Below are 21,053 nucleotides of genomic sequence, written 5' to 3'. Positions count from 1 at the left end.
TTCAGTCTTCAAGATCTCATGCTGTTCTTGGAGCTCCCCTATCTCCCTAGAATAGCATTTCAGGAAGGTCAGTGGGTTGTTCATGGGGGAGGAGGGGGCTAGAAAATGTCCATTCCACTGACAGATGTGCCTCCCATCAGAAGAAAATAACATTTTGGTTCCAACCCATCTTCTGTCTATGCATACTAGCCAGTCCACAGCATTCTGTCACTTTGTCACATTTCCTTGTCACATTACCTTGCTCCGGCTGTGTCCAAGAGAACTGGGGAACTAGTTGGGGGGAGGGCACAGTGTGTCAAAGATGTATCGTCCTCCCTTCCTCTTGGAACTATTTGTGAGAGTTGGGAAGGAAAAGAAATATATTTCTGGTGCTTCATTCATTATTTTGACAGGAAAGGTGACTTTAACAAGGGAAGGGAAATGAGCAATGACAAAGTGAGGGGTACTAACTAGGTTGTAAGATACAGTCTGAAGTGGTGATGCTGTGACGTTTAATGAATTTGTAATGCCAGTCTCTCTCTTGCTCCTAATCAAGTACCATGCTTATTTCATTACAAGTCGGTCCCTCTTGCCTCACTATTACTGCCTTTACAATTAAAAACATGATGTATTTCAAAATTCTGTCTTATGTTTATGCCTGAATAGTTGGCATCCATTGGACTTGGTGGCCTAGGCCAGCAGCCATGCACAGCAGAATCCTACATATGTGATCCCTTTTATGATCCTTATGTGTTCCCTTTTGGAACAGCTGTCCTAGTTTCTGAAACTGACTTGAGGTTTTCATAAATCTAAATTGAGAGAAGGCTCCAGGGCTGCTGCTACTTCTATGTCTTCCACCCATGCTGGTCAATATGGAGCATACAGTAAGGTATCATAAAGGAAAAGGTATCCCCTGTGCGAAGCACCGAGTCATGTCTAACTCTTGGGGTGACGCCCTCTAGCGTTTTCATGGCAGACTCAATACGGGGTGGTTTGCCATTCCCTTCCCCAGTCATTACCGTTTTACCCCCCAGCAAGCTGGGTACTCACTTTACCGACCTCGGAAGGATGGAAGGCTGAGTCAACCTTGAGCCGGCTGCTGGGATTGAAGTCCCAGCCTCATGGTCAGAGCTTCAGACAGCATGTTGGCTGCCTTACCACCCTGCGCCACAAGAGGCTCTAAAGGTATCATAGTGATGCACAATGTAACGAAGAAAGAAAGGGAGCTCTGAACAGCTGTCTAACCCGTGTGCTACATCCTTCCATTCTCACTCGCTTCATTGCCCACACAGAGATGGGAGAAGGCACAGATTTTTTTTTTAATTAACCACGAATACAGTTCATAATTGACAGCCCAGTCAGCGTGGCGGTTTATCTGTTGCCATAAGTTCTTAACTGATGGAAGATGAAAGTGTTTAAGATCAGGAAAAAGATAATGGGGAAACATGGAGCTGTATAATTCCCAAATCCTACCAAAACACCTGCTGTCCATAAAATTTCACAAACCTGGAGCTGGTGGATAATAAAATAATGTTTTCATCTATGTATAATATTACGAAAAGCACTCTTTTTAAATTTATTCACAGTGTTCCGTGACGTGCGGAAAAGGCTACAGGCAACGGCTGGTCTCCTGCAGTGAGATTTATACTGGGAAGGACCATTATGAGTATGGTTATCAGAACACTATCAACTGCCCTGGCATACAGCCACCAAATGTAGACTCATGCTACCTGGGTGAATGTCCAGTTTTGGCAATGTGGAGAGTTGGAAATTGGGGAAGTGTATGTTTCTAGTACTTCTTTTTTATTATTTGGTTTTTTTAAAAAAATTAATGCAGCCTGACCTATCCTGAGAGTTACAACAGCCAGATATGGCAGAAGAGTATTTCCTGTGCAAACAGAGAAAGAGAAAGAAATGCTTCCTTTTCCTAATAACCCATCATCTCCATACTACTCCAATATGGCCCCTTGGACAACTGATGAAGGAAGAACAGGGAGGTTTAACTAGGGATGATCAAATTTCATGTGAATGCATGCCAACTCTGCTTCTAGGAGCTTGGAAGTTTCCTGGTGCACAACCCAAATTCAATTTACAAGGCCCCTTTCCCTTTCATTTAACTCTTCCTTTTATGGTGTGAGGACCTCCGCGAGTTGTCCAGGGTTCAACAGGGCCTCATCTTGTTGTGTCCAATGGATTGTGTAGCTTGGATACAAAAGTAAAAATCTTTCCCGTGTCAACGTTAGAAGAAACTTGATGAAGAGGATGAGACAACAATTGGCCCACTGTCACCCAGCAAGCTTCATAGCAGAGTGGCTATTTAGACCCAGACTTCCCAGATCCGAAACCACTATTAACTACACCACACTGGCTTTGGGTTAAAGGATGTCACGGGACTGGTAACTGAGACAGCAGAGGTCCATAGCCTTCTGAAACTTTTAAATGTATGGACAGCTCTAATTGATCCCTTAATCACCCCCCCCCCAAAAAAAAAACATAGCATTAAGATATGCTTGAGTCTGCTGACTGTATATTATGTCCTTGGACATTGTGCAGAGCATCGCACCCCAATACCTGTCCTGATTTCATGCAGTCCCTGATAATGAAGTTTACTTTGGGGGTTCTCTGCAGGAACATGGTATTAGCATTCCTCCATTGGTCTCTTCTTTTCAACGGCACACTGGATTGCCTGAGCATAGGTAGCCACAGAGATGTGCCTTACAGATATTTCTGTTGGCAGATATTGCTGATAATATGCCATTTTCAGCCCTGCATACTAGAATCAGCATGCCACTTGAAAAACACCCCCTTCTCTCCCCACCCCCGGTTATTATTATAATATTTTTAATCATTTCAAAATTTAATACAAGCACTACTTTCTTGGTTATGTTTTCGGGAGCCACTGTTAACCTTTGCCCAAACATACAAAATATGTACGAAGTATCTCTCTCTTTCCCAGGGATGAAACTGACGCTAGTGTTTTTTTCTTCTTGTGATTTTAGTGCTCAGTGACTTGTGGAGTTGGAGTAATGCACCGGTCAGTTCAGTGCCTTACGAACGATGACCAGGCAAGCGATTTATGCCTTGATGATCTGAAACCTGAAGAGAGAAGAACGTGCCACAATATTCACGAATGTAAGGGGCTTTCCAAATGGCCGGAAATAGCTGAAACGTTCCCTTTAGTGCAGCCTTAGCACTAGCCCCTAACTAACAGCAGCCATTCTGTTCCCCTATAGTGGGAGGAGGGGGGAATGCCACATTCCCAGGGGAGAGCTGTCTCATGTGAAATAGGTGCTGCTGTGTTTGGCTGAAGCAGAGGAGATGCCTAGAGCTGGGAGAGGGGAGCACACAGAAATCTGATTGTTGTTAAGGAAAAGATTCCGAAACTCTCATGGCACTGTTGCAGGGGTAACCTTGGTGAGGTTCACTACCTTTCCCCCTGTATTTGTATTTTAGTATAGTCCAGAAAAGGGCTTCTCTGTTGAAGAGGCACATGTGAGGACCAGCCTATATATACCAGTTTCTGGTGCAGGTGTAAGAAAGGACATATCTTCACTAGCTAATGAAGTTTCAGGCACTGCGTTGGATTTATTTATTTATTTGGTGTTTTGTGTTGTCCTCCCCTTCCACCAAGGAGCTTAGGGAAGTATATATTATCTCCTGTCCGCCATTTTATTCTTAAAAAAAAACAAAAACCTCAACCTGTAAGTCAGGGTGAATGAGAGTTAGTGGCCTAAGGTCATCCAGTGATGAATTTCATGGCACATGGGGGAGTCGTAGCAGAGCTTTCCAGTTCCTAATCCAACATTCTTAGCCATAACACTACACTTAGTCACTCTGGCTTTGATTTCCACAACTATATACCACACAGCACTAATAGTCCCTTCGTAGTGCAAGAGCCATTGCTACACAGCTTGTTCTTCCATCATGAAAGAGCTTCAGAAGTCACTGAAGAGGAGTTTGTAGCATGGCTTCATCTTGTGCCAGCATTGCCTCTTCTAGGATCTGAAGTGATGCTAGTTTGAGAAGGAACCCACTTCTGCAATGTCGAGCTTCTCTTCCTGTGTTCATGGGGCATCAAGATGAATGGTGACAGTTCCCACCTTTGGAAGGTGGCATTAGGCAGTCCATACATATAATGACAGACCTAAAGGTAAAGGTATCTTCTGTGCAAGTACCAGCTCATGTCTGACCCTTGGGGTGACACCCTCTAGTGTTTTCATGGCAGAGTCAATACAGGGTGGATTGCCATTCCCTTCCCCAGTCATTACCGTTTTACACCCCAGCAAGCTGGGTACTCGTTTTACTGACCTCATAAGAATGGAAGGCTGAGTCAACCTTGAGCCAGCTGCTGGGATCGAACTCCCAGCATCATGGACATCGCTTCAGACATTATTTCTGCTGCTTACCATTCTACGCCACAAGAGGCTCTAAATCAGGGGTAGTCAACCTGTGGTCCTCCAGATGTTCATGAACTACAATTCCCATGAGCCCCTGCCAGCAAATGCTGGCAGGGGCTCATGGGAATTGTAGTCCATGAACATCTGGAGGACCACAGGTTGACTATCCCTGCTTTAAATGACAGACCTACAAGCTAGTAAAACATCCACGTTTTTGTAACAAAATACTGCAGAAGGAAAGCATGATATCCCCAGAACAGAAACTAGGAAGAATTGTATATATTATAAAATATATACCAAGACAGGACTCATAGATGGTGGGTTATTACTGAGTAAAGAAGCATGATTATTTTAGCTAATTAGACAGGCTAGATAGGTATTAAATTCAGCTCCGATTTGGTGGTATTATCTAGGCTTGCATTTAATTCTTTGGAGCAGACTTTTGCCTTCTGTTGTTGTTGTTGTTGTTGTTGTTATGGGTGGGAGGAGGGATTTTCCATATAGCCCCCAGCCAGGAAGTTTGCAGGCTTTAGAGACATAGAACAAATGAAACAATACATTTAATTGGGCAAAACCAGCTTTGTGTTTTTGATTTTAAACCACAGTCCATCACACTAATTCCATTGCTACTTGGTTACTAACATTTCTCTGATTTAGGTGAACTACCAACAAGCTGCAAGGACGTAAAAACTCTCAAAGGCATCCATGAAGATGGGGACTATTACCTTAAAGTCAAAGGAAGGCTTTTAAAGGTGTGTTTGAACCACCTTGTACATCTTTGTAATGCAGGTTATACCATTCCAGAACTTCAAGAAAGCTTGAGGGCTTGATTGTGAGCTACCCAAAAGTTCTGAGAAAAGGGCAAGGGATCTGGATCGTGTTAGTACACTGTCATGCTCAAGGCACATATGTTCTCTTTCTGCAATAGGGATTTCCCCTCTCCAGCCCTTCCCTCCTACTTAAAGTTCTAAAATACCCTAATCACAGATATGCTTCCATGCTCAGCTGACTTTTGCTAACTGCAGAACTGAGGGGAGATTTTGTCAAAAACCCATTGTTGCATCATCTGCTCTTGTGAGTCGTTGGCCACAGAGACTGTAGATCGTCTCATGATCTATAGATCGTTTTATGATCAGTGGACTGTCCTGTTTGGCTCATGCCTACGTAGATCAGTTATCAGCTTCCTGACGGATCCTGGGCTGTGTCTTTTCTTTGAGCAGGTACCAATCCAATAATAAATCAGTTGCCAGATTTTTGACAACAATGATTTTTTTGAGGCACTATCATGGTAGTGATAGTGAAAATAGCACTGGAAATATTGAAATATTTTATTGCGTTACGTATTTTATTCTTTTTAGTGTACTGACTGTCATGCTTAAGAACTCTGGCCAAAAAGAGTTTTTTAATCAAAGGAAAGGGAGGCCTGATTACATCACAGATCACCCCTTCTGCACCGCCTCAGCTGTGTATTTCCATCAGAAATGGAAAGTTCTTGCTGAATACTCAAGCAATATTGAGATGGAAGCAGTCTTGTCCAATAGGGTGTCTGATTTCAAGGGAGGGCGGTAGAGACATGTAAGAAATGAATACATTTCCACAAGAAGACTTTCTAGAGAAGAAGAACCGACATTCTTTTTATTGGCACTTATTAATTCCTTGTGTTTTAATTGGGGGCACGCATCTTGAAACTAGTTTGTGATGCCACGATTCTTTGCTTTGCTTTGTTTTGAGAACCTGCCTGACAGGTAATCCGGTAGTGCTGTGACGTCTGCCTTGTTGGCATGCTCCTTCTCCTGCTTTTCTAATCCAGTGGCTTAGTGATGAAATTGCGTCCCTGTTTCCCCTAGATATATTGTTCTGGCATGGAATCTGACAGGCCTAAAGAATACGTGACTCTCGCAAACGGCGAAGCGGAGAACTTCTCTGAAGTCTACAGCTACAGGTAAGAACCACCATCCGTCCCCTGTTTGATGCTCCTCAGCTTTCTGTTCCTGGTGTCTCATTTCCTGCCATGAGTAGAAAAAGGGATTTTCTTTTGATTCAGATTACACAACCCGACCGAATGCCCGTATAACGGGAGCAGGAGAGAAGACTGCCAGTGTAGGAAAGACTACACAGCAGCTGGGTTTTCCGCCTTCAGCAGAGTAAGGCTGGACCTGAACGCTATGCAAATAATAAGTGAGTAACAGCAAGGCTTTATCATTAGTTGGTCTCTTTTTTTGTTTGTTTGTTCTCATCCTATTATTTATTTAAAACTAAGCTGGTCTAGCGAGCCATGTCCCTGCACTGCCTGGGTTAAAATTTTATGTTCCACTGCCCTGCACTTGAAAAGTAGGGCCATTTAAAATCACAATAATGAGTACTTTATTATTCAGTTCCGGCAAGGCGGGGGTAGAAAGGTCTCGTGGCTCTGAATTCTTCCACCCTACTGCACATTCAGTTGGCCGTGTCTCCAGGGAGATTCATTACCCACCCCGCATTCAAAGCATGCTGCTGTGTACGTTCTGCCTCGTATTTGACTCCATTTTGTACAGTAGCAGGATACACTCTCAGAGCTCCTTTCAGATTCAAGACCCACTGGAATGAACGGAGGTCAGGCTGCAGCAGTCCAAGGCAGATTTCACCCTTTAGCAATGATGTCATGGCTTGTTTTTTTGTTTCATCCCGAGCTGGGCCTACAGTCCCTGTGGGGAAAGGGTGGAAATGAGTTTTGGGTAAGGCCAAAGGGGAGGCCTTTCCGTAGCCTGCCGTTCTTTAAACACTGTTGGGACCAAAGTCAACGCTCGCTGCTGCCATTCTCAAAACCAAATTTTAGGAGAAGCCTTTCTTAATGTCATCCTGCTCTTCAGATCTCTCCCAGGATAATCCTAAAATGTCAAACCTGATGCAAAACGTAAGGCAAAGGGAAGGGAAAAAAAAAAGAAGCCGGCGGGAGGTAGGGGAAATATCAGCTGTGTCTGTGATCCGGAGCATATTTCCTCGGTGTGAAATTGTACTTAAAAGATTGGTGCCCCTGCCTCTTTAGAATGCCTCTGTTTTGAAGGCTGAAAGCCCCCCCCCCCAGAATCGTTACTTTAATAAGCCTACCTGTTTACATTTCTTGCCGAGTGGCACATGTAATTGACAACATGATTATTCAGCGAGGATCCCACTGGATTCGCAAGATTAATGCATGAAAGCAAGCACACTGTAGTTAATAATGATCAAATGTGGGTTTTTTTCTTTTTCTTTTTCCTTCCTCCAACGCTCCATTCCCCCTACCTCTTTGCTTTTCGCCAAATATTTTTCACAGCAACTGATCTACAGTTTGCACAGACGCTCGAGGGACGACCTGTGCCTTTCGCCACTGCTGGGGATTGCTACAGCGCAGCCAAGTGCCCACAGGTACCTCAACAATAACTCTGCAAGGGACAGAGCCATGCACGCAAACATCTCACTTGGTGTGGTTGCCCTTTGTTAGACACCTGTCGAAACGGGGACAACAGTGTCCAGTCGCTAGAGACAGTTGTGACATGCCGTACATTTCCTTAACTGAGATGGTGTGGCTTTGTTAGTAGAAACACCGGTTGTGCACGTTGTGGATAAGTCAAGCTGAACTTGCTAGTCCAAGCTGAGACTGAGAGGGGACGAGTAAAAGAAGGAAGAAGAGTTGGTTCTTATATGCCGCGTTTCTCTCCCCAAAGGAGTCTCAAAGCGGCTTACAGCCTCCTTCCCTTTCCTCTCCCCACAACAGACACCCTGTGAGGTGGGTGAGGCTGAGACAGCCCTGAGATTACTGCTTGGTCAAAACAGCCTTATCAGTGCTGTGGCGAGCCCAAGGTCACCCAGCTGACTGCCTGTAGAGGAGAAGCAAGGAATCAAACCCAGCTTGCCAGATTAGAAGTCCGTGCTCCTAACTAGGGTTGGATGCTTCGGCACTCGAAGCGACTAGTCTCTCCCGGCGCAACAGCACCATGCCCCAGGGGGGAGGGGAGGGGAGATGCAGTTGTCAGAACGCCGGCGGGCACATACATGCAGGCGCAAAGACACCCATGCCTCCCCTCTCCCCCGCGGCTCAGTGCTCGCTGCGCCGGGAGAGACTGGCTGCTTCGGATGCCGAAGCGCCCAACCCTAACCACACACCAAGTTGGCTCACCGAGTAATTTTGGGTTTCAGTCATTTCCTTCAGGTGGGGAAATCTGGTCTGTGCTGGCTGATGACATTGGGTTTTCAGTTGTCCCATTACACAACCATATTATTCCTGTGGTTATGATAAACACCCTTCAGTTTATAGTATGAAATCTTTTAGTTGTATTCCTTAGTACAGTCTTTTGCCGTATTGCACCGTGAAGGGATTGTTTTCTCCATATCAGAGTCAACGAGACCAACTCAGGCAGTGGATTTGAGATAGAGCATTGTCCTGCCTATCTTCACCGGCCTCCCATCCCACCTGGCTGTCTTCTCCATGACTGCCACTCTCTTGTTGCTCCCCTAGGCCTCTTTTGAAACCATGTGGCAAGCCACACATATTGCGTAAGGCTTCCTGAAGTTTCACTGGCACTGTGTTTGCTGGTTGCGATTTTTCTGTGATCAGCTCAACTTGCTTGATGACCCGTTCGTGGTCATTTGTCATATTGCTTTGCTGTATCCCTTCATAATTTTTAAAATTGTTTTAGTTGTAATTGACTGACTATACTGGATTAGTATATAGAATTTTTATGTGTAAACTGCCCTGAGACAATTTTACTGAGAGGGGCAGTATCTAAATGAATAAATAAACAAACGTACAGTACAGTACAGCACAATTGATGGTTTTTGCACATGGACGTTCTGAATTTCCTGCATGCTGCAGGGGGTGGGACTAGATGACCCTGGAGGTCCCTTCCAACTCTATGATTCTGTGATTCATACAGCCCTACAACTCCTCCCCCCCCCCCCCCATCCTTGCTGCCCAAGTTCTCCACCAAGCAGGCTGCTGTTTAAATAGAAAATTAAATCAGTAACAAATCATATAAATCAGTCATAAATAAATGCTGTGGGTTAATGAAATACTGTTCTTCGGTGTTTGTTTACATGGTCCCTAGCAGTGCTAACGACTGTCTATTGGGTTGAATCTGCATTTTCTTTGTGCATGTGCAGTTTTGCAAACAGCCTGATACAAACCTGTTCAGTTGGTTTTGTGGTTGTTTGGCACAAGTCAAAGAAGTTGGGTGATTTGGTTGCATCCTATTGATCCCCCTTCAACACACAAGTGGTGAAATTTGCAGCACCCCTACTCTCCACAGTTTGGGAAAACATAAAGGGCATGCATCGTCTGCTAGATTATTTTTTGTTGCTCTGCCTTCTGGGCAGAGACAACAGCAGAGGGAGTGAAGCAAGATTGTGTCCATGGGGGCTGGCTTCTAGCAGACTGGATTGAACTGGTGGTTCCCAGTCGATTCCCGCCCTGCTGACAAGGAAGCAACTGCGAGCCGCGCAGAGCGCGGCTCGCAATTGCTCCCTTGCCGGCGGCCTGATGCGTCGGGAGGCGCAAAGCCTAGCGCCCTTGCCTAGCGCCCGCTGTATTTTTTTTTACAGCGTGCTTGATTACTAGTTATAGAATAATTTTTTTAAAAATGAATGCCTGCTCTAGGTTAAGAAGAAGAGAAGAAAGGCCCACTGTTTCTTCAGTGATTCCAATATGGGTACCAGCTATGTTTGACTTTCTCCAGCACTAGCAGAACATATTTAAAAAATGGAACTTACAAGGCAAAGGGCAAGAATGCCCTCCGCTGGCTATCTGCAGCAAAGCAGCCTTTTGCCGGAAAGGAGCTTAATCTCACACCTGCTGTGATTTGTACAGTATGTGCTAATCGCTATGAGGGCTTGGAACAATTGAAAACATTGCCAGGGAGATCTTGTTAGAATAATGACACCAAGGCTTGTGGGTACATGGGGGGAGGTGGGTGTAGCGTTAACACCATTCAGAATTCGATGCACACTTTTGTAGCAAGAGTGCACTTTGTTAGTTAGCAGTCAGTTCAGGAGGCGTTTGTGATCAAATTTGTTTCCTTTCCCTTTCTTTATTTAGGGACGCTTTAGCCTCAACCTTTCTGGAACTGGCCTCTCCGTAACGCAAACCGCAAGATGGCTTTCCCAAGGGAATTATGCCATTTCAGAAATTATAAAATCACCAGTAAGAGGAAGTTATTATGTTCAATCTAAATGCAATGCTTATACCTGCTAACACCTCCTTGCATCTTATAAACAGTATTTTTTAAAATTAAGAATGGGGAGAGGCGGGGGCAGAACCACCTCTTGAAGCTTGATGTAAGGCATCTGATCTGCAAAGCAAGGTCCGTAATTGGTGGATTTGGAGCTGTGGATTGGAGTAAATTCAACTTGATCTGTATTATTGCAATTAATTAGTGGGTCTGCTTAACCGTGAAGCTAAAAACACTGAGCACAGTGGTGCAGACACTTCTTTAATTAGTTGTCTGAGTCCTCAGGAAATATGCAGTAGGGAGTCTGCTCTAGTGGTTCTATTGAGCATAATAAAGTAGTGAAGAGATTACCCTTTCCATTGCCTCCTTATGCGTAAATGTCTAGCTTCCCACCACCGCCACCAATTCTCCGTGAAACCAGTTGCAATGTGTACTAGAAGCCTTTATTTAAGACACATTAATTATACAAAGCCCATTTTTTCCATAATACTTTTCAGAGCGCAGAAAGCTTTATGATTTTTGCTCCACTGGACAGGAATCCACAGGAGTTGGCTAAGATGAGGAACAGTCACCTGACAAATACCATTTAGTGAATTTCACTAATAAGCAGGAAGTTGGATCAGCCGTTCCCTCATCACAGCTTGCTCAAAAGCTTCTCATCTGACCAGGGATGCACTGTTTCATACTGACTCAAGTTCTCAGAGCCATTTGAAGCAGGTCAGAGATGAATGTGAGAATTGGGCCTAATGATGTCAGAAATCCAACTTCTGAGCCACACGTTGGGCTCCAGGCAGAATTCCAAGAGTACAGGGGCTGTGCTGGAGCTGCTTTTGAATGATCTCAGGCTTTAAAAAGTGAAACAGAGAAGCCAAGGCAAGTGGGAAAAAATTAATACAAATATAAAGAAGAAAAAGGAGAGTCTCAAAGCGGCTTCCAATCACCTTCCCTTCCTCTCCCCACAACAGACACCCTGTGAGATAAGAGGGGCTAAGAGATTTCTGAAAGGACTGTGACTGGCCTCAGGTCGCCCAGCCGGCTGCATGTGGAGGAGTGGGTTTTCCAGATTAGAAACTGTCACTCCACTACACCAACCTGGCTTATTTTAGAAGTGAGAGTGCAGAAGGGAAGTTCTTCCAGTAAATCTGAAGCAGCGGAGAGCAGTGTTCAGCACAAAGGCCAAGAAAGTCCCATCTGACCAAATTAAAACAAAAGGGAAGAAGCAATCAATGTAGGACACCCGCTCTATGTAGATCCCCTTTGAAGCACAGCTCTTGAAGTTTCGATATCGCAACATAGCTAGGGTGTTTATAAGAGGTGGTCAGGGCATCACAGATCAATAGTATCAAGCTCAAAAGATTCGTACGCCACAACTTGACAGCACCGAAGTGTACAGCGAAATCTTGCATTCCATTTGGTACAGCTTTGATATATTTTCTTCCTTTTGAGCAGAATCAAAATATTAAAAAAAAAACATACTAAGTCAGCATAGCCGTGAGACTCACAGGACGTACAGATGACTTTTGTTGTGGTTCCAGCATACATTAAATATGGTTAATGAGCTAAACTTTTGATATCAGTTGAAATATAGGGGAAATGCTCAGAATATTTAATTTGTGCTCATCGTTTTAAAATATTTCGGGGTCAGTTTATGAGAAATGTCAAAAGAAAATCAACATCAGAAAACTGTTTTTTTCTTGTTGCAAAATATGTTAGAACCACATATATCTTCCGTTGTTATCCTTGGGTCAAGATTGATAGCATTTCAAAGGATGTAGCTCCTTTCTGAAATTCTCTTTGTATTTTATCCTTAGGATGGTACCAAAGTAATAGGGAAATGTGGTGGTTACTGTGGGAAATGTACTCCATCATCTGGAACTGGCCTCGATGTCCACGTGTTGTAGCAATGGTAAGTTCTCCTTGGTACAAATGTATTACTAGGAAAGTACTGAATGCGCAGAGTGGTAAGGCAGTGACATGCTGTCTGAAAACTCTGCCCATGAGGCTGGGATTCAATCCCAGCAGCCGGCTCAAGGTTGACTCAGCCTTCCATCCTTCCGAGGGGCAGGGGCTCATGGAAATTGTAGTCCATGAACATCTGGAGGACCACAGGTTGACTACCCCTGATCTACATGACGGGGAACCTTAATGTGCTTGGTAGCTGGCCTCTACAGCAGATATACTGAACTAGATTGATACAGGGAAGATAAAGCAATGGTCTCAGTCACATACAAGCATCAATACTGAAGATCCCAAACATAGTTCCTTTTTTTGGCTACAAGAAGCACTGTATATGATATTCATTTGCTGCAAGAAGCAATGCAGGTAGTCTCTGGGGCATCAGGAGAACATATTTTCTCAAGTGACTTTTACCTATTCCTTTCCTGTTTCTGAAGTCCCTGTTTTATCACAGTCTCAAATAGTGGTTAATATTTCCTTTTTCCGGAAGGAAGTATGCTTGGCCTCAGCCAGGGCCAGGGCCTTCTCGGTCCTGGCCCCTGCTTGGTGGAATGAGTTCTCACTGAGTTTCACAGGGACTGCGAGATGGAGATCTTGCGCCAAGACTGCAGTTGAGGCCAATGGAAAACCTCTCAGTACACTCAAGTTGGGCTCCCTCATCCCCTTCTCCCCCTCTCTTCCCAACTCTCCGATGGGGCTAGTACAAATAATTCGGTTGTTGATCAGAACCAATTTTTAATATGGCTTTAAAGTTATATTTATTGAGTACTATGTGGTTTTACTGTTTGTGACAATGATAATGATATATGTTTTTAAGATGGTACACAGCCCCAAGATGACTGGTTCGAGAGAGGCAGGATAAAAATTAGACCAAGGAGGAAAAGGAGAGTCAGGTGACCTTTCCATCAGCTCTTTCAGAGGCTGCTAGGGCTGGGACACTCCTGCAATTGTTGCTTTGTGTGCTGGCCAGGCTGTGCCTTGTGCTGGCAACTGAGCTCCTACAGCTGGGCTTAATGGTTCCAGCCCTAATCCAGTGACATACCTGGACCTTTGCACAGAGTGACAGTAACTGCCTGTAAAAATGCAGTTGGCTCTGAGCGCAGGTGTTTAGCAGCAGAAAAACTGCTGCGCTCCGAAGGAAGCTGTTGTAACCCTCCATTGCCCCCTTTGTCATGTGCTGGATTCTTGGTGGAGGTTTAATCAGGTCCTTTCCATTGCTGTTGCATCACTGAATTCCCACTGTGCATTAGTTCTGGCATGCATGCAACAGGATGGAGACAGCCAAGTGTGAATCAGAAGATGTGTGGGGCTACATGATGAGGTTGTGGCAGTTCTCAGTATGATGGGAACACAAAGAAATTCCTGGGAATAACTGACATCCCCACGCACGGCTTTGATTCATGCCCATGCAGCAGTGTCAGTTATATGGAATCCGAGGGCAGTCACCTGAACATAATGAGCAGGACTTGGTCTTGGGGGCACGATTGTTCCAATGGTAACCACATACCTAAGCAAACAATGTAAGGTTACCAGGCAGAGGAGGGGGTGGCTGCCCATTCCTGCATATGTGGGCTTGAAATGCAAAACGAGGCTGTCCTTGTATATTTTTGGCAGTAAGTTTTTGGTGTGGCTGTCATTGCCAGAGCAAATACAGATGAATGTGCATTGGCAACAGAGCATCCATGTGGCTGTTTCCCCCATGCTTTCATGGTCTTGGACCCCTGAAGCCACCATCCCCATCACCACCACCACCACCAGAGGGCTATTTCAGGCAGTTGACATAGTGCTATAGCGTTATAACTATCTATCTATCTATCTATCTATCTATCTATCTATCTATCTATCTATCTATCTATCTATCTATTTATTTATTATACTTATATATCTACCAGGTTGTCTGAAATCCTCTCTTTCATTTTATAACAAGTAAGTTTCATTTCATTGTGGAGGTATAAAGGGAAAGATTTATCTTCACAATGAAAAGGTTCTGCTTTTTTTTAAAAAAAATTAAAGCTGGGAAAAACAGTTGCCAGTGTTTTTAAGTTGAGTACTGTTCTAGTGGTGGGAGAAAATGGGCAATAGTCTGAGCAAGGAAAACGTTGCCAATCTGAGCGGGACCTGCAAAAATGCACAGGCTCACCCATGTGACATATAACCCCATGTTGACTGTGATCTTTTACAAAAGTTTGTATGGAACCGGGCTTGGAAGGACCGCTGCAAAGCAAGGGGAAACCCAGAGAGTGGATGAATTAGGAGTTGATGGTTAAAAAAAAAAAAATCCCCTGGTTCAGATGCCACTCCAGAGTGAAATGTCCAGGGGAAAGCAATATTAATGGCACTGGAAACCCAAACCAAGAGCTGTTCATTTTATTTTATTCCCAGGTTCTCTAAATGCCAGGAGGTGAAGCAAGATGGATGAAGGATGATTAAGCAATACCTCTGCCTTCCACTTTCGTACTCCTTTCACTGTGTGTATGTCTGAGCGTGTGTGTGCATATGTGCGTGGGTGTGTGTATATATATTGTATATTCTTAATTTTTTAAAGTATAATATTTATGTTTTGAATTATTTATTTTTTGATTTAATATTTTTGTACGTAAAATGTTTATATTAAGGCTGCTTATCCTGTTTTTTAATTTTTTTTAAAAAAGTTTTTAACTCTGCAGTCAAACCACTGCATTTTACGTACTCTACATTATATGTAGCATTATGACAAAAGTGATACTTTTATTGTCACTGTACCCAATGGTTTACTTTCCTTCAGTAATTTCTCTTCCGGTTAGCAGATGCACTGATCATTACAAGGTGCTATGGATTTTCCTTGGGGTATTTTTGGCATTTCGAGGCTAATTCCTTGTGAAGAAAAGAATGTGATTATTACGCGTGTGTTTTTTTTACAATGAAAAAGCCAACAGCAAAGCAATCTGTGCTACACAAGGACTCCGTGAACATACATTATGGCATGGCTTTTAACAATCGTTGTGACTTAGTTGTTTTGTAATGCCATCTGACCTCTTTTGGCCGGTGTTAACAGCCACTGGTCTGGTGCTAACATAATGTATTTATTATTATCACATAGGCTTGAAAAGCCAAATCCTTTGCCACATCCCATGGGGCAATCCAAAGGGAACAAAAGTTGATTGGGTGAATTGAAGGCAAACTCCAACATTCTCTTTAAACTAGTCACATTTTAAAAACACTTTCCCCAAGATACCAGGGATTCCTCAGATGAAATGAGAACGCAGCCTGCCGTGTGCAATCTCAGGGGTATTTTCAGTCATATTTCTTCCTTTGCCATGTGTAGCCATAGGGGAGTTCTAGGGTATATTCTGTCTAGGAGCAAGAACATGTCCCAGCATCCTCTACAAATGTACAGGGAAGTTTCTGAAGCACAGATAAACTTAATAAGGGTTCCCTAAAGTAAGAAAGATTCTGATGCAATTAGTATATGACAGGTGGTCGTCAAACTGTGCTAGGCTTATCCATTAACCTTAAGGTTAAACATACATTATCTCCAACAATGAATTCTGTCATTTAAAACAAATGTTTCTGTTAGCAAGGCTTTCAGTTCTGTCTCCCTCATTCCATTCATAAGAGCAGCTGCTCAATTCAAGATGGAATCACAAAATTACATATAGGGGAACGAGAGCTGAAACAAAATTTGGCAAACATACAAATGTTATTTTAAAGACTAATGTCAAAAGCTGATATTTGTGCTCAGTGTGAATGTTCACCTTGGTCTCCTGTTTGGGTGTATGCGTCCAAGAACAAGGACTAAATGGACTTTTAAAAAGAGAGAGACAAAGATTTCACTCTTCCCAAAAATCCTAGCCCTAATGCAGGGCTAATCTAGCTGGTTAGGGTTGCCAATGAGATCCATCTAGAAAAAGGGATTCAATTGTGAATTTGACATGCTTTCCTTGAAGGTTGGAGATGGAGTGCTCCCCCCCTTCCTCACAGAGCCAACTCTTCCAGCCCAAGCCAGCCACGTGACTGGGAAGGGGAAACAGTCTTCTCTTTACTTCCATGATGAGAGAATCTGTGCTATTGAACTCAGCCTAGTGAATGCTGTTGTAGGTGTCTTTTTGCATGTTCTGCAATCCAGTTGCAGACTGTGGCATGAAGACAGCCCAGGCTGAAGATCACAGCTCGTGGATGCTGTGCCTGAGGGAGTCACACACTGAGACTTTGGGAGTGCAATCTCTCCCAACCAAAAATGCCACCCTCTTCTAGAGAAAGCGGCCCGAGTGCCTTCTGTTGCATATGTGCAGATCTCGACTTTGTTGGATCCAATGACCACTTTGGGAGTGAAGTCATCCGCAGTATGAAGAGCAACTTCAGATCCACTGGCAAAGAGGAGGAAGAAGTCTAAGCATATTTCTGCCTCAATGCTGGTCCCCCCTGACCAGTTCACCAGTTCCAATGGAGCTCTTTTCGAGATGCGGGAGACCTTTGCCCTCAGTTGCTGCCCCCCTCCATTATCAGATGACCAACTATTAGAGATACAAGTCAAGACCTTGGAACTGACTAGACCCAAAAACCCTTCAAGCCTCACTTTGTGCATTAGCCCTTCTGTTAGATACCAAAGTGAAGGTGGAGAACATGCCTTTTGAAGGCAAAGACCTGTTCAGAAGCCAAATAGATGCTACTATAGAGCAGATGAGGAAGAACAAACTCACTACCAGATCTTTGAGCCTAATTGCCCCCCTCCTTGTAGCTACCTCAAGCAAGCCCTGAGACATGGGGCCCAATTTATACACAATACAGCTACCAGTCTCCTCAGCATCAGGACCAGCTCCTCCTATTTTCAGGCACACCAAAGCAGGAAAACCCAGAATAAGCATCACTGAAAGCTGCCTATTAGCCCTGTCAGAGAAGAGACTGAGAAGGGGAAGTTGTCTGCATGACTAACCAGTCCATTATGTTTTATCCACTTCTCTCCTTGAAAAATAAACACAATTAGTAACAAGACACAGACACTGCTCAGTTTTACCAAGAGACTTGGAGGACAGAGTGGTGGTTTGCAAAGGTTGCTCCCACAAATAGCTCAGCCACTTTTCTGCTTTTAATATCTTAATTGCTGAAACCCTGGTATTCTTCATTCTTTGAGTCCTTGGTCCTGCACCAACTCAGTGTCAGGAGTCAAGATCAAGCCATGCTGTGCCAATAGCATGGTGCTCCAGCGTCTTTCCTGAGCTGTAAATCTTACCTTTCGTCTACGACACTCTGCTGGCTCAAGAGACCCTGGAGATGAGAAACAAACTGTTTTTTGTCTCATTGTCTCCTGCCAGAGAGAACAATCCTCATCCACTGAGGCTTCTGCCTGTAAATCTAGCTGCTCAGATGGGCATTCCACTGGTGCAGCTTCTAATTCCTCTACTTCTTCATCCTCAGAGGCAGCTGACTGGCTCATGATAAAGGGGCAATGGTGATGACCTGCACTCTCTCTGCTTGCCCTTGGAGATGACCTTGTAGTGTATGTGCAGTGGGGGGAAGGCATAAGGAATTCCCTTTGCCGGGAGACTTGGAAGGCATCCGCCAGAGAACCAGGCCCCGGAGCTGTTATGGTGCAGAAACGAGTGCACTTGGCATTTAGAAGGGAAGTCAACAAGTCCACAGATGGCTGGCCCCATTGGTGGAAAACTGTCCTTAGGGAATGGGAATTTATGGACTACGCAGAATCTATTGAACGTTCCCTGCTCAGAGCATCTGTTGTGATGTTCTGCTTTCCTGAGATGTGGGTAGCGTGAATAGAGGCCCTGCTCTGAATGACTGAGAGCCAAATGCCCTTGCAAAGGGAGAGAGATTCCATACCACCTTAAATAAAATAAATAAAACTTGGCTGTTGTGTTGTCTGGAGCCGAGAACCTTAAAATGTCAAAATAAGGGGAAATAATTTAAGCCTCTGTAGGGTAGAACACAATTTTAAAATTTAGTACTAGTATGAAAGTTAAAAACCCAAAGCTTATAGCATAACCTTAATAAAATCAGTGCATGCATCCATACATACCAGTGCCTCCACTGATGAGACATGTTTAGGCGTTACTGCAGTGAACAGGAATGAAATAAAAATGGCATACATAAAATACAAGAGATAATTGAATTGTTATATACAGTTAGCTTCTTTACATAAAATTATATTATATTCTCAGGACACTATGGACGTCTGAAAGGGAAGGAAAGAAGAAAAGCTGTGTTATAACAGCATGATATAAATCAATTAGGAAAACTTAAAAAAAAAAACCTTATAAGCTTCGTACTTACTAATCAGTTCCATTTTCCTAATTGATTTATACACAGCTTTTCTTCTTTTTTATGTATGTTTACTATTCTTCCCTGTGAGACTGCAGAGAAGCCATAAATATTCTTGCACTTAGCCATAACTGATGTTCTGTAAGTGGTCTTCTGTGCAGGCACACATCCCTCCCTCCTTCCTTGCCAGTGGCTGTTGTGTGTTCAGGTTCAGATCTTCATAACAGCAGTAGGAAGACTGAGAGAAGACCACTGCCTCTCTCCATTTACATGGCCAGTTTGGCCCAGAAGTGTCAGCTCTGGGAGGAAGCAGGGAGCACTTGAGGTTATAGAGTTATCTCCATGGTAGGCCTGTGCATGCATAGTCGCTTGTGTGCTGCACAGATGACCACTTGATGAACATCATTTACAGGTAAGTGCAATTTTGTTTTCTTTGTTGAGTCTAGCTGACCCAGTCATAAATCAGGAGTAGCCTCTGCAATGAACAAGCTATACACACCTATCTACTGCCAGCTGTCATTCCCCCTCCCCCAAATCATCAGAACAATCAGGTTATGCTATGCTTGACTTTATAGGGATTCAAACATAGGCTGGTTACCTTAGGTTTTGCCAGTGCTCATGTCCTCTGCACAATTCCACTTGCCACCAAGGAAGAAACATAGAATTTGTCTTGGTGGTGGAACATTCCATGCATATGTGAAGCAGGGACTCATGGCTCCATGGTACAGCATTTCAGGTCCTGCCATTTCCCATTTAAAACGATCTGGAAATGATCTTTGTCTGAGATTTTAGAAACTTGCCTCTAGTCAAAAAATACAATATTGGCCAGTCCTGCTGCTGGGCAACTCAGTATAGGGCAGTTTTCATTTGTGGCAGTCTGTTTATGGAGAAAGAAGTAGTTCAGGGGTAATACGTGAGATTTACATGCAGAAAGTTCTGAGTCTAATCCCTGGCATCTTGAGTTTAAAGGGTCTCAAGACCATTTCTGAAGATTTAGGAAAAGTGCTGCCAGCACAACTCGACCTGGATAGACCAGTGGTCTCCATCTTAAGACAACTTCATACATTCATCCTTACTCATAACATTTTTGCTTAGCTGCAACTTTTGGATTTCTGCCATTCAGATTATGTTGCACTTCATTTGGCTCCACCGGGGAAAACATTGACTTCTCGGCATAGATTTTGCATGAACCGACTACAAATCTCAGGCGATCTGAATGTTCCTATGTTGTTGTTTTTTAAAGATTACATACTTTTTTGTTTGTTTGAGAAAATGCCAAAAATACCATTTCAAAGTACATTCTGTTTAAGAAACTGTTATGATGCAGTCAAAGGTGCAGACATTTCAACAAAACAATTACTACTCATTCCTTAAAAATCATCTGTAGGGGGAAAGGGAAAATTGCACTACTATAAGCATTAGGACAGAAACGATGGTGCTTAATTGATGCTTAGGAAATTGCAATCTGCTTTTTTATTTTCAATTATGAAGTGACTGAGTATTTATACGAAGAAATATTATTTTTTAAAATCTACACATTCCTTTACATCATATAGTATCATAGCGGTTATCGTTCGTACAAAAAGATTTCGGGCGAAGAAACAAAATGTAAGGAAATGGCTGGTAGATACTAATTGTTAGGGTGACTTCAAAAAGGAGGACCACAGAGTGATTAAACAATTTTTGTAAAGTAAATATATTCATTGTTCTCTTGTACCAATGCCGTTATTTTCTTATGAAAATTGATACTTTCTTTTGACTGCACTTTTGTTATTTTGCTTGCTTTCTTTTGCGTTCTACAAAAGGAAGACGAAAAAAGTCTTTTTCTTAAAGGTTTGTGTGGTCCTTTTTGTTTTCCAACATCCTTTATCATTACCTATGTGCTATCCTAAAGACAACTCATGGGGTTAATAAAAAAAAGTCTTTTAAAGGAATGTGCTATAGATATATGCTTGCCAATCGTTTATTGGTCACTAGTGGTCACTTGCACACAGAAGGTACACATACCTGGAATTGATGAGGCAAAACAAGGAGAGAATTCAGACTATCCTGCAGTGCCATTGGGCTGTAAGAGACGTCACACATGCTTAATTTTATTTATACCTGTGATATGAAAGCTGGGCTTGTGTTAAATTCTGTTGTGCAGTCACCCCACCCAGCAAAGTTTGGTGAATGGCTCATTGATTAGTCATGATCAGTGATAAATAAGTGGCATATTTGTTCCTGGCACTTAGGAAGCGATTTGAAACCACAGGAGTTCAGGCATTCCTGCAGAGTAGTAAGGCAT

General features: G+C 43.4%; 1 protein-coding gene across 5 annotated transcripts in view; it reads left to right on the top strand.

The window, feature by feature from the left end:
- The window catches only part of ADAMTS9 (ADAM metallopeptidase with thrombospondin type 1 motif 9), a 173,877-nt gene extending 153,177 nt beyond the window's left edge, over positions 1–20,700 (top strand). For 3 of the 5 annotated variants that reach the window (XM_077325061.1, XM_077325060.1, XM_077325059.1), the window contains 9 exons: positions 1,566–1,760; positions 2,979–3,111; positions 5,034–5,128; positions 6,224–6,318; positions 6,421–6,554; positions 7,669–7,760; positions 10,426–10,530; positions 12,370–12,464; positions 14,897–20,700. In XM_077325061.1, the coding sequence (XP_077181176.1) occupies positions 1,566–1,760; positions 2,979–3,111; positions 5,034–5,128; positions 6,224–6,318; positions 6,421–6,554; positions 7,669–7,760; positions 10,426–10,530; positions 12,370–12,459 (939 nt within the window). In that variant the 3' untranslated portion in view covers positions 12,460–12,464; positions 14,897–20,700. Of the gene's footprint in view, positions 1–1,565; positions 1,761–2,978; positions 3,112–5,033; positions 5,129–6,223; positions 6,319–6,395; positions 6,555–7,668; positions 7,761–10,425; positions 10,531–12,369; positions 12,465–14,896 lie in introns of those variants that run through there. The other 2 variants (XR_013228948.1, XR_013228949.1) reach the window with 2 other exon arrangements.
- The last annotated feature ends 353 nt before the right edge of the window (positions 20,701–21,053 follow it).

This window comes from Paroedura picta, chromosome 3 (genome assembly GCF_049243985.1).
Source record: "Paroedura picta isolate Pp20150507F chromosome 3, Ppicta_v3.0, whole genome shotgun sequence".
Lineage (NCBI taxonomy): Eukaryota > Metazoa > Chordata > Lepidosauria > Squamata > Gekkonidae > Paroedura > Paroedura picta.
This window is presented reverse-complemented; position numbering and strand designations above follow the sequence as displayed.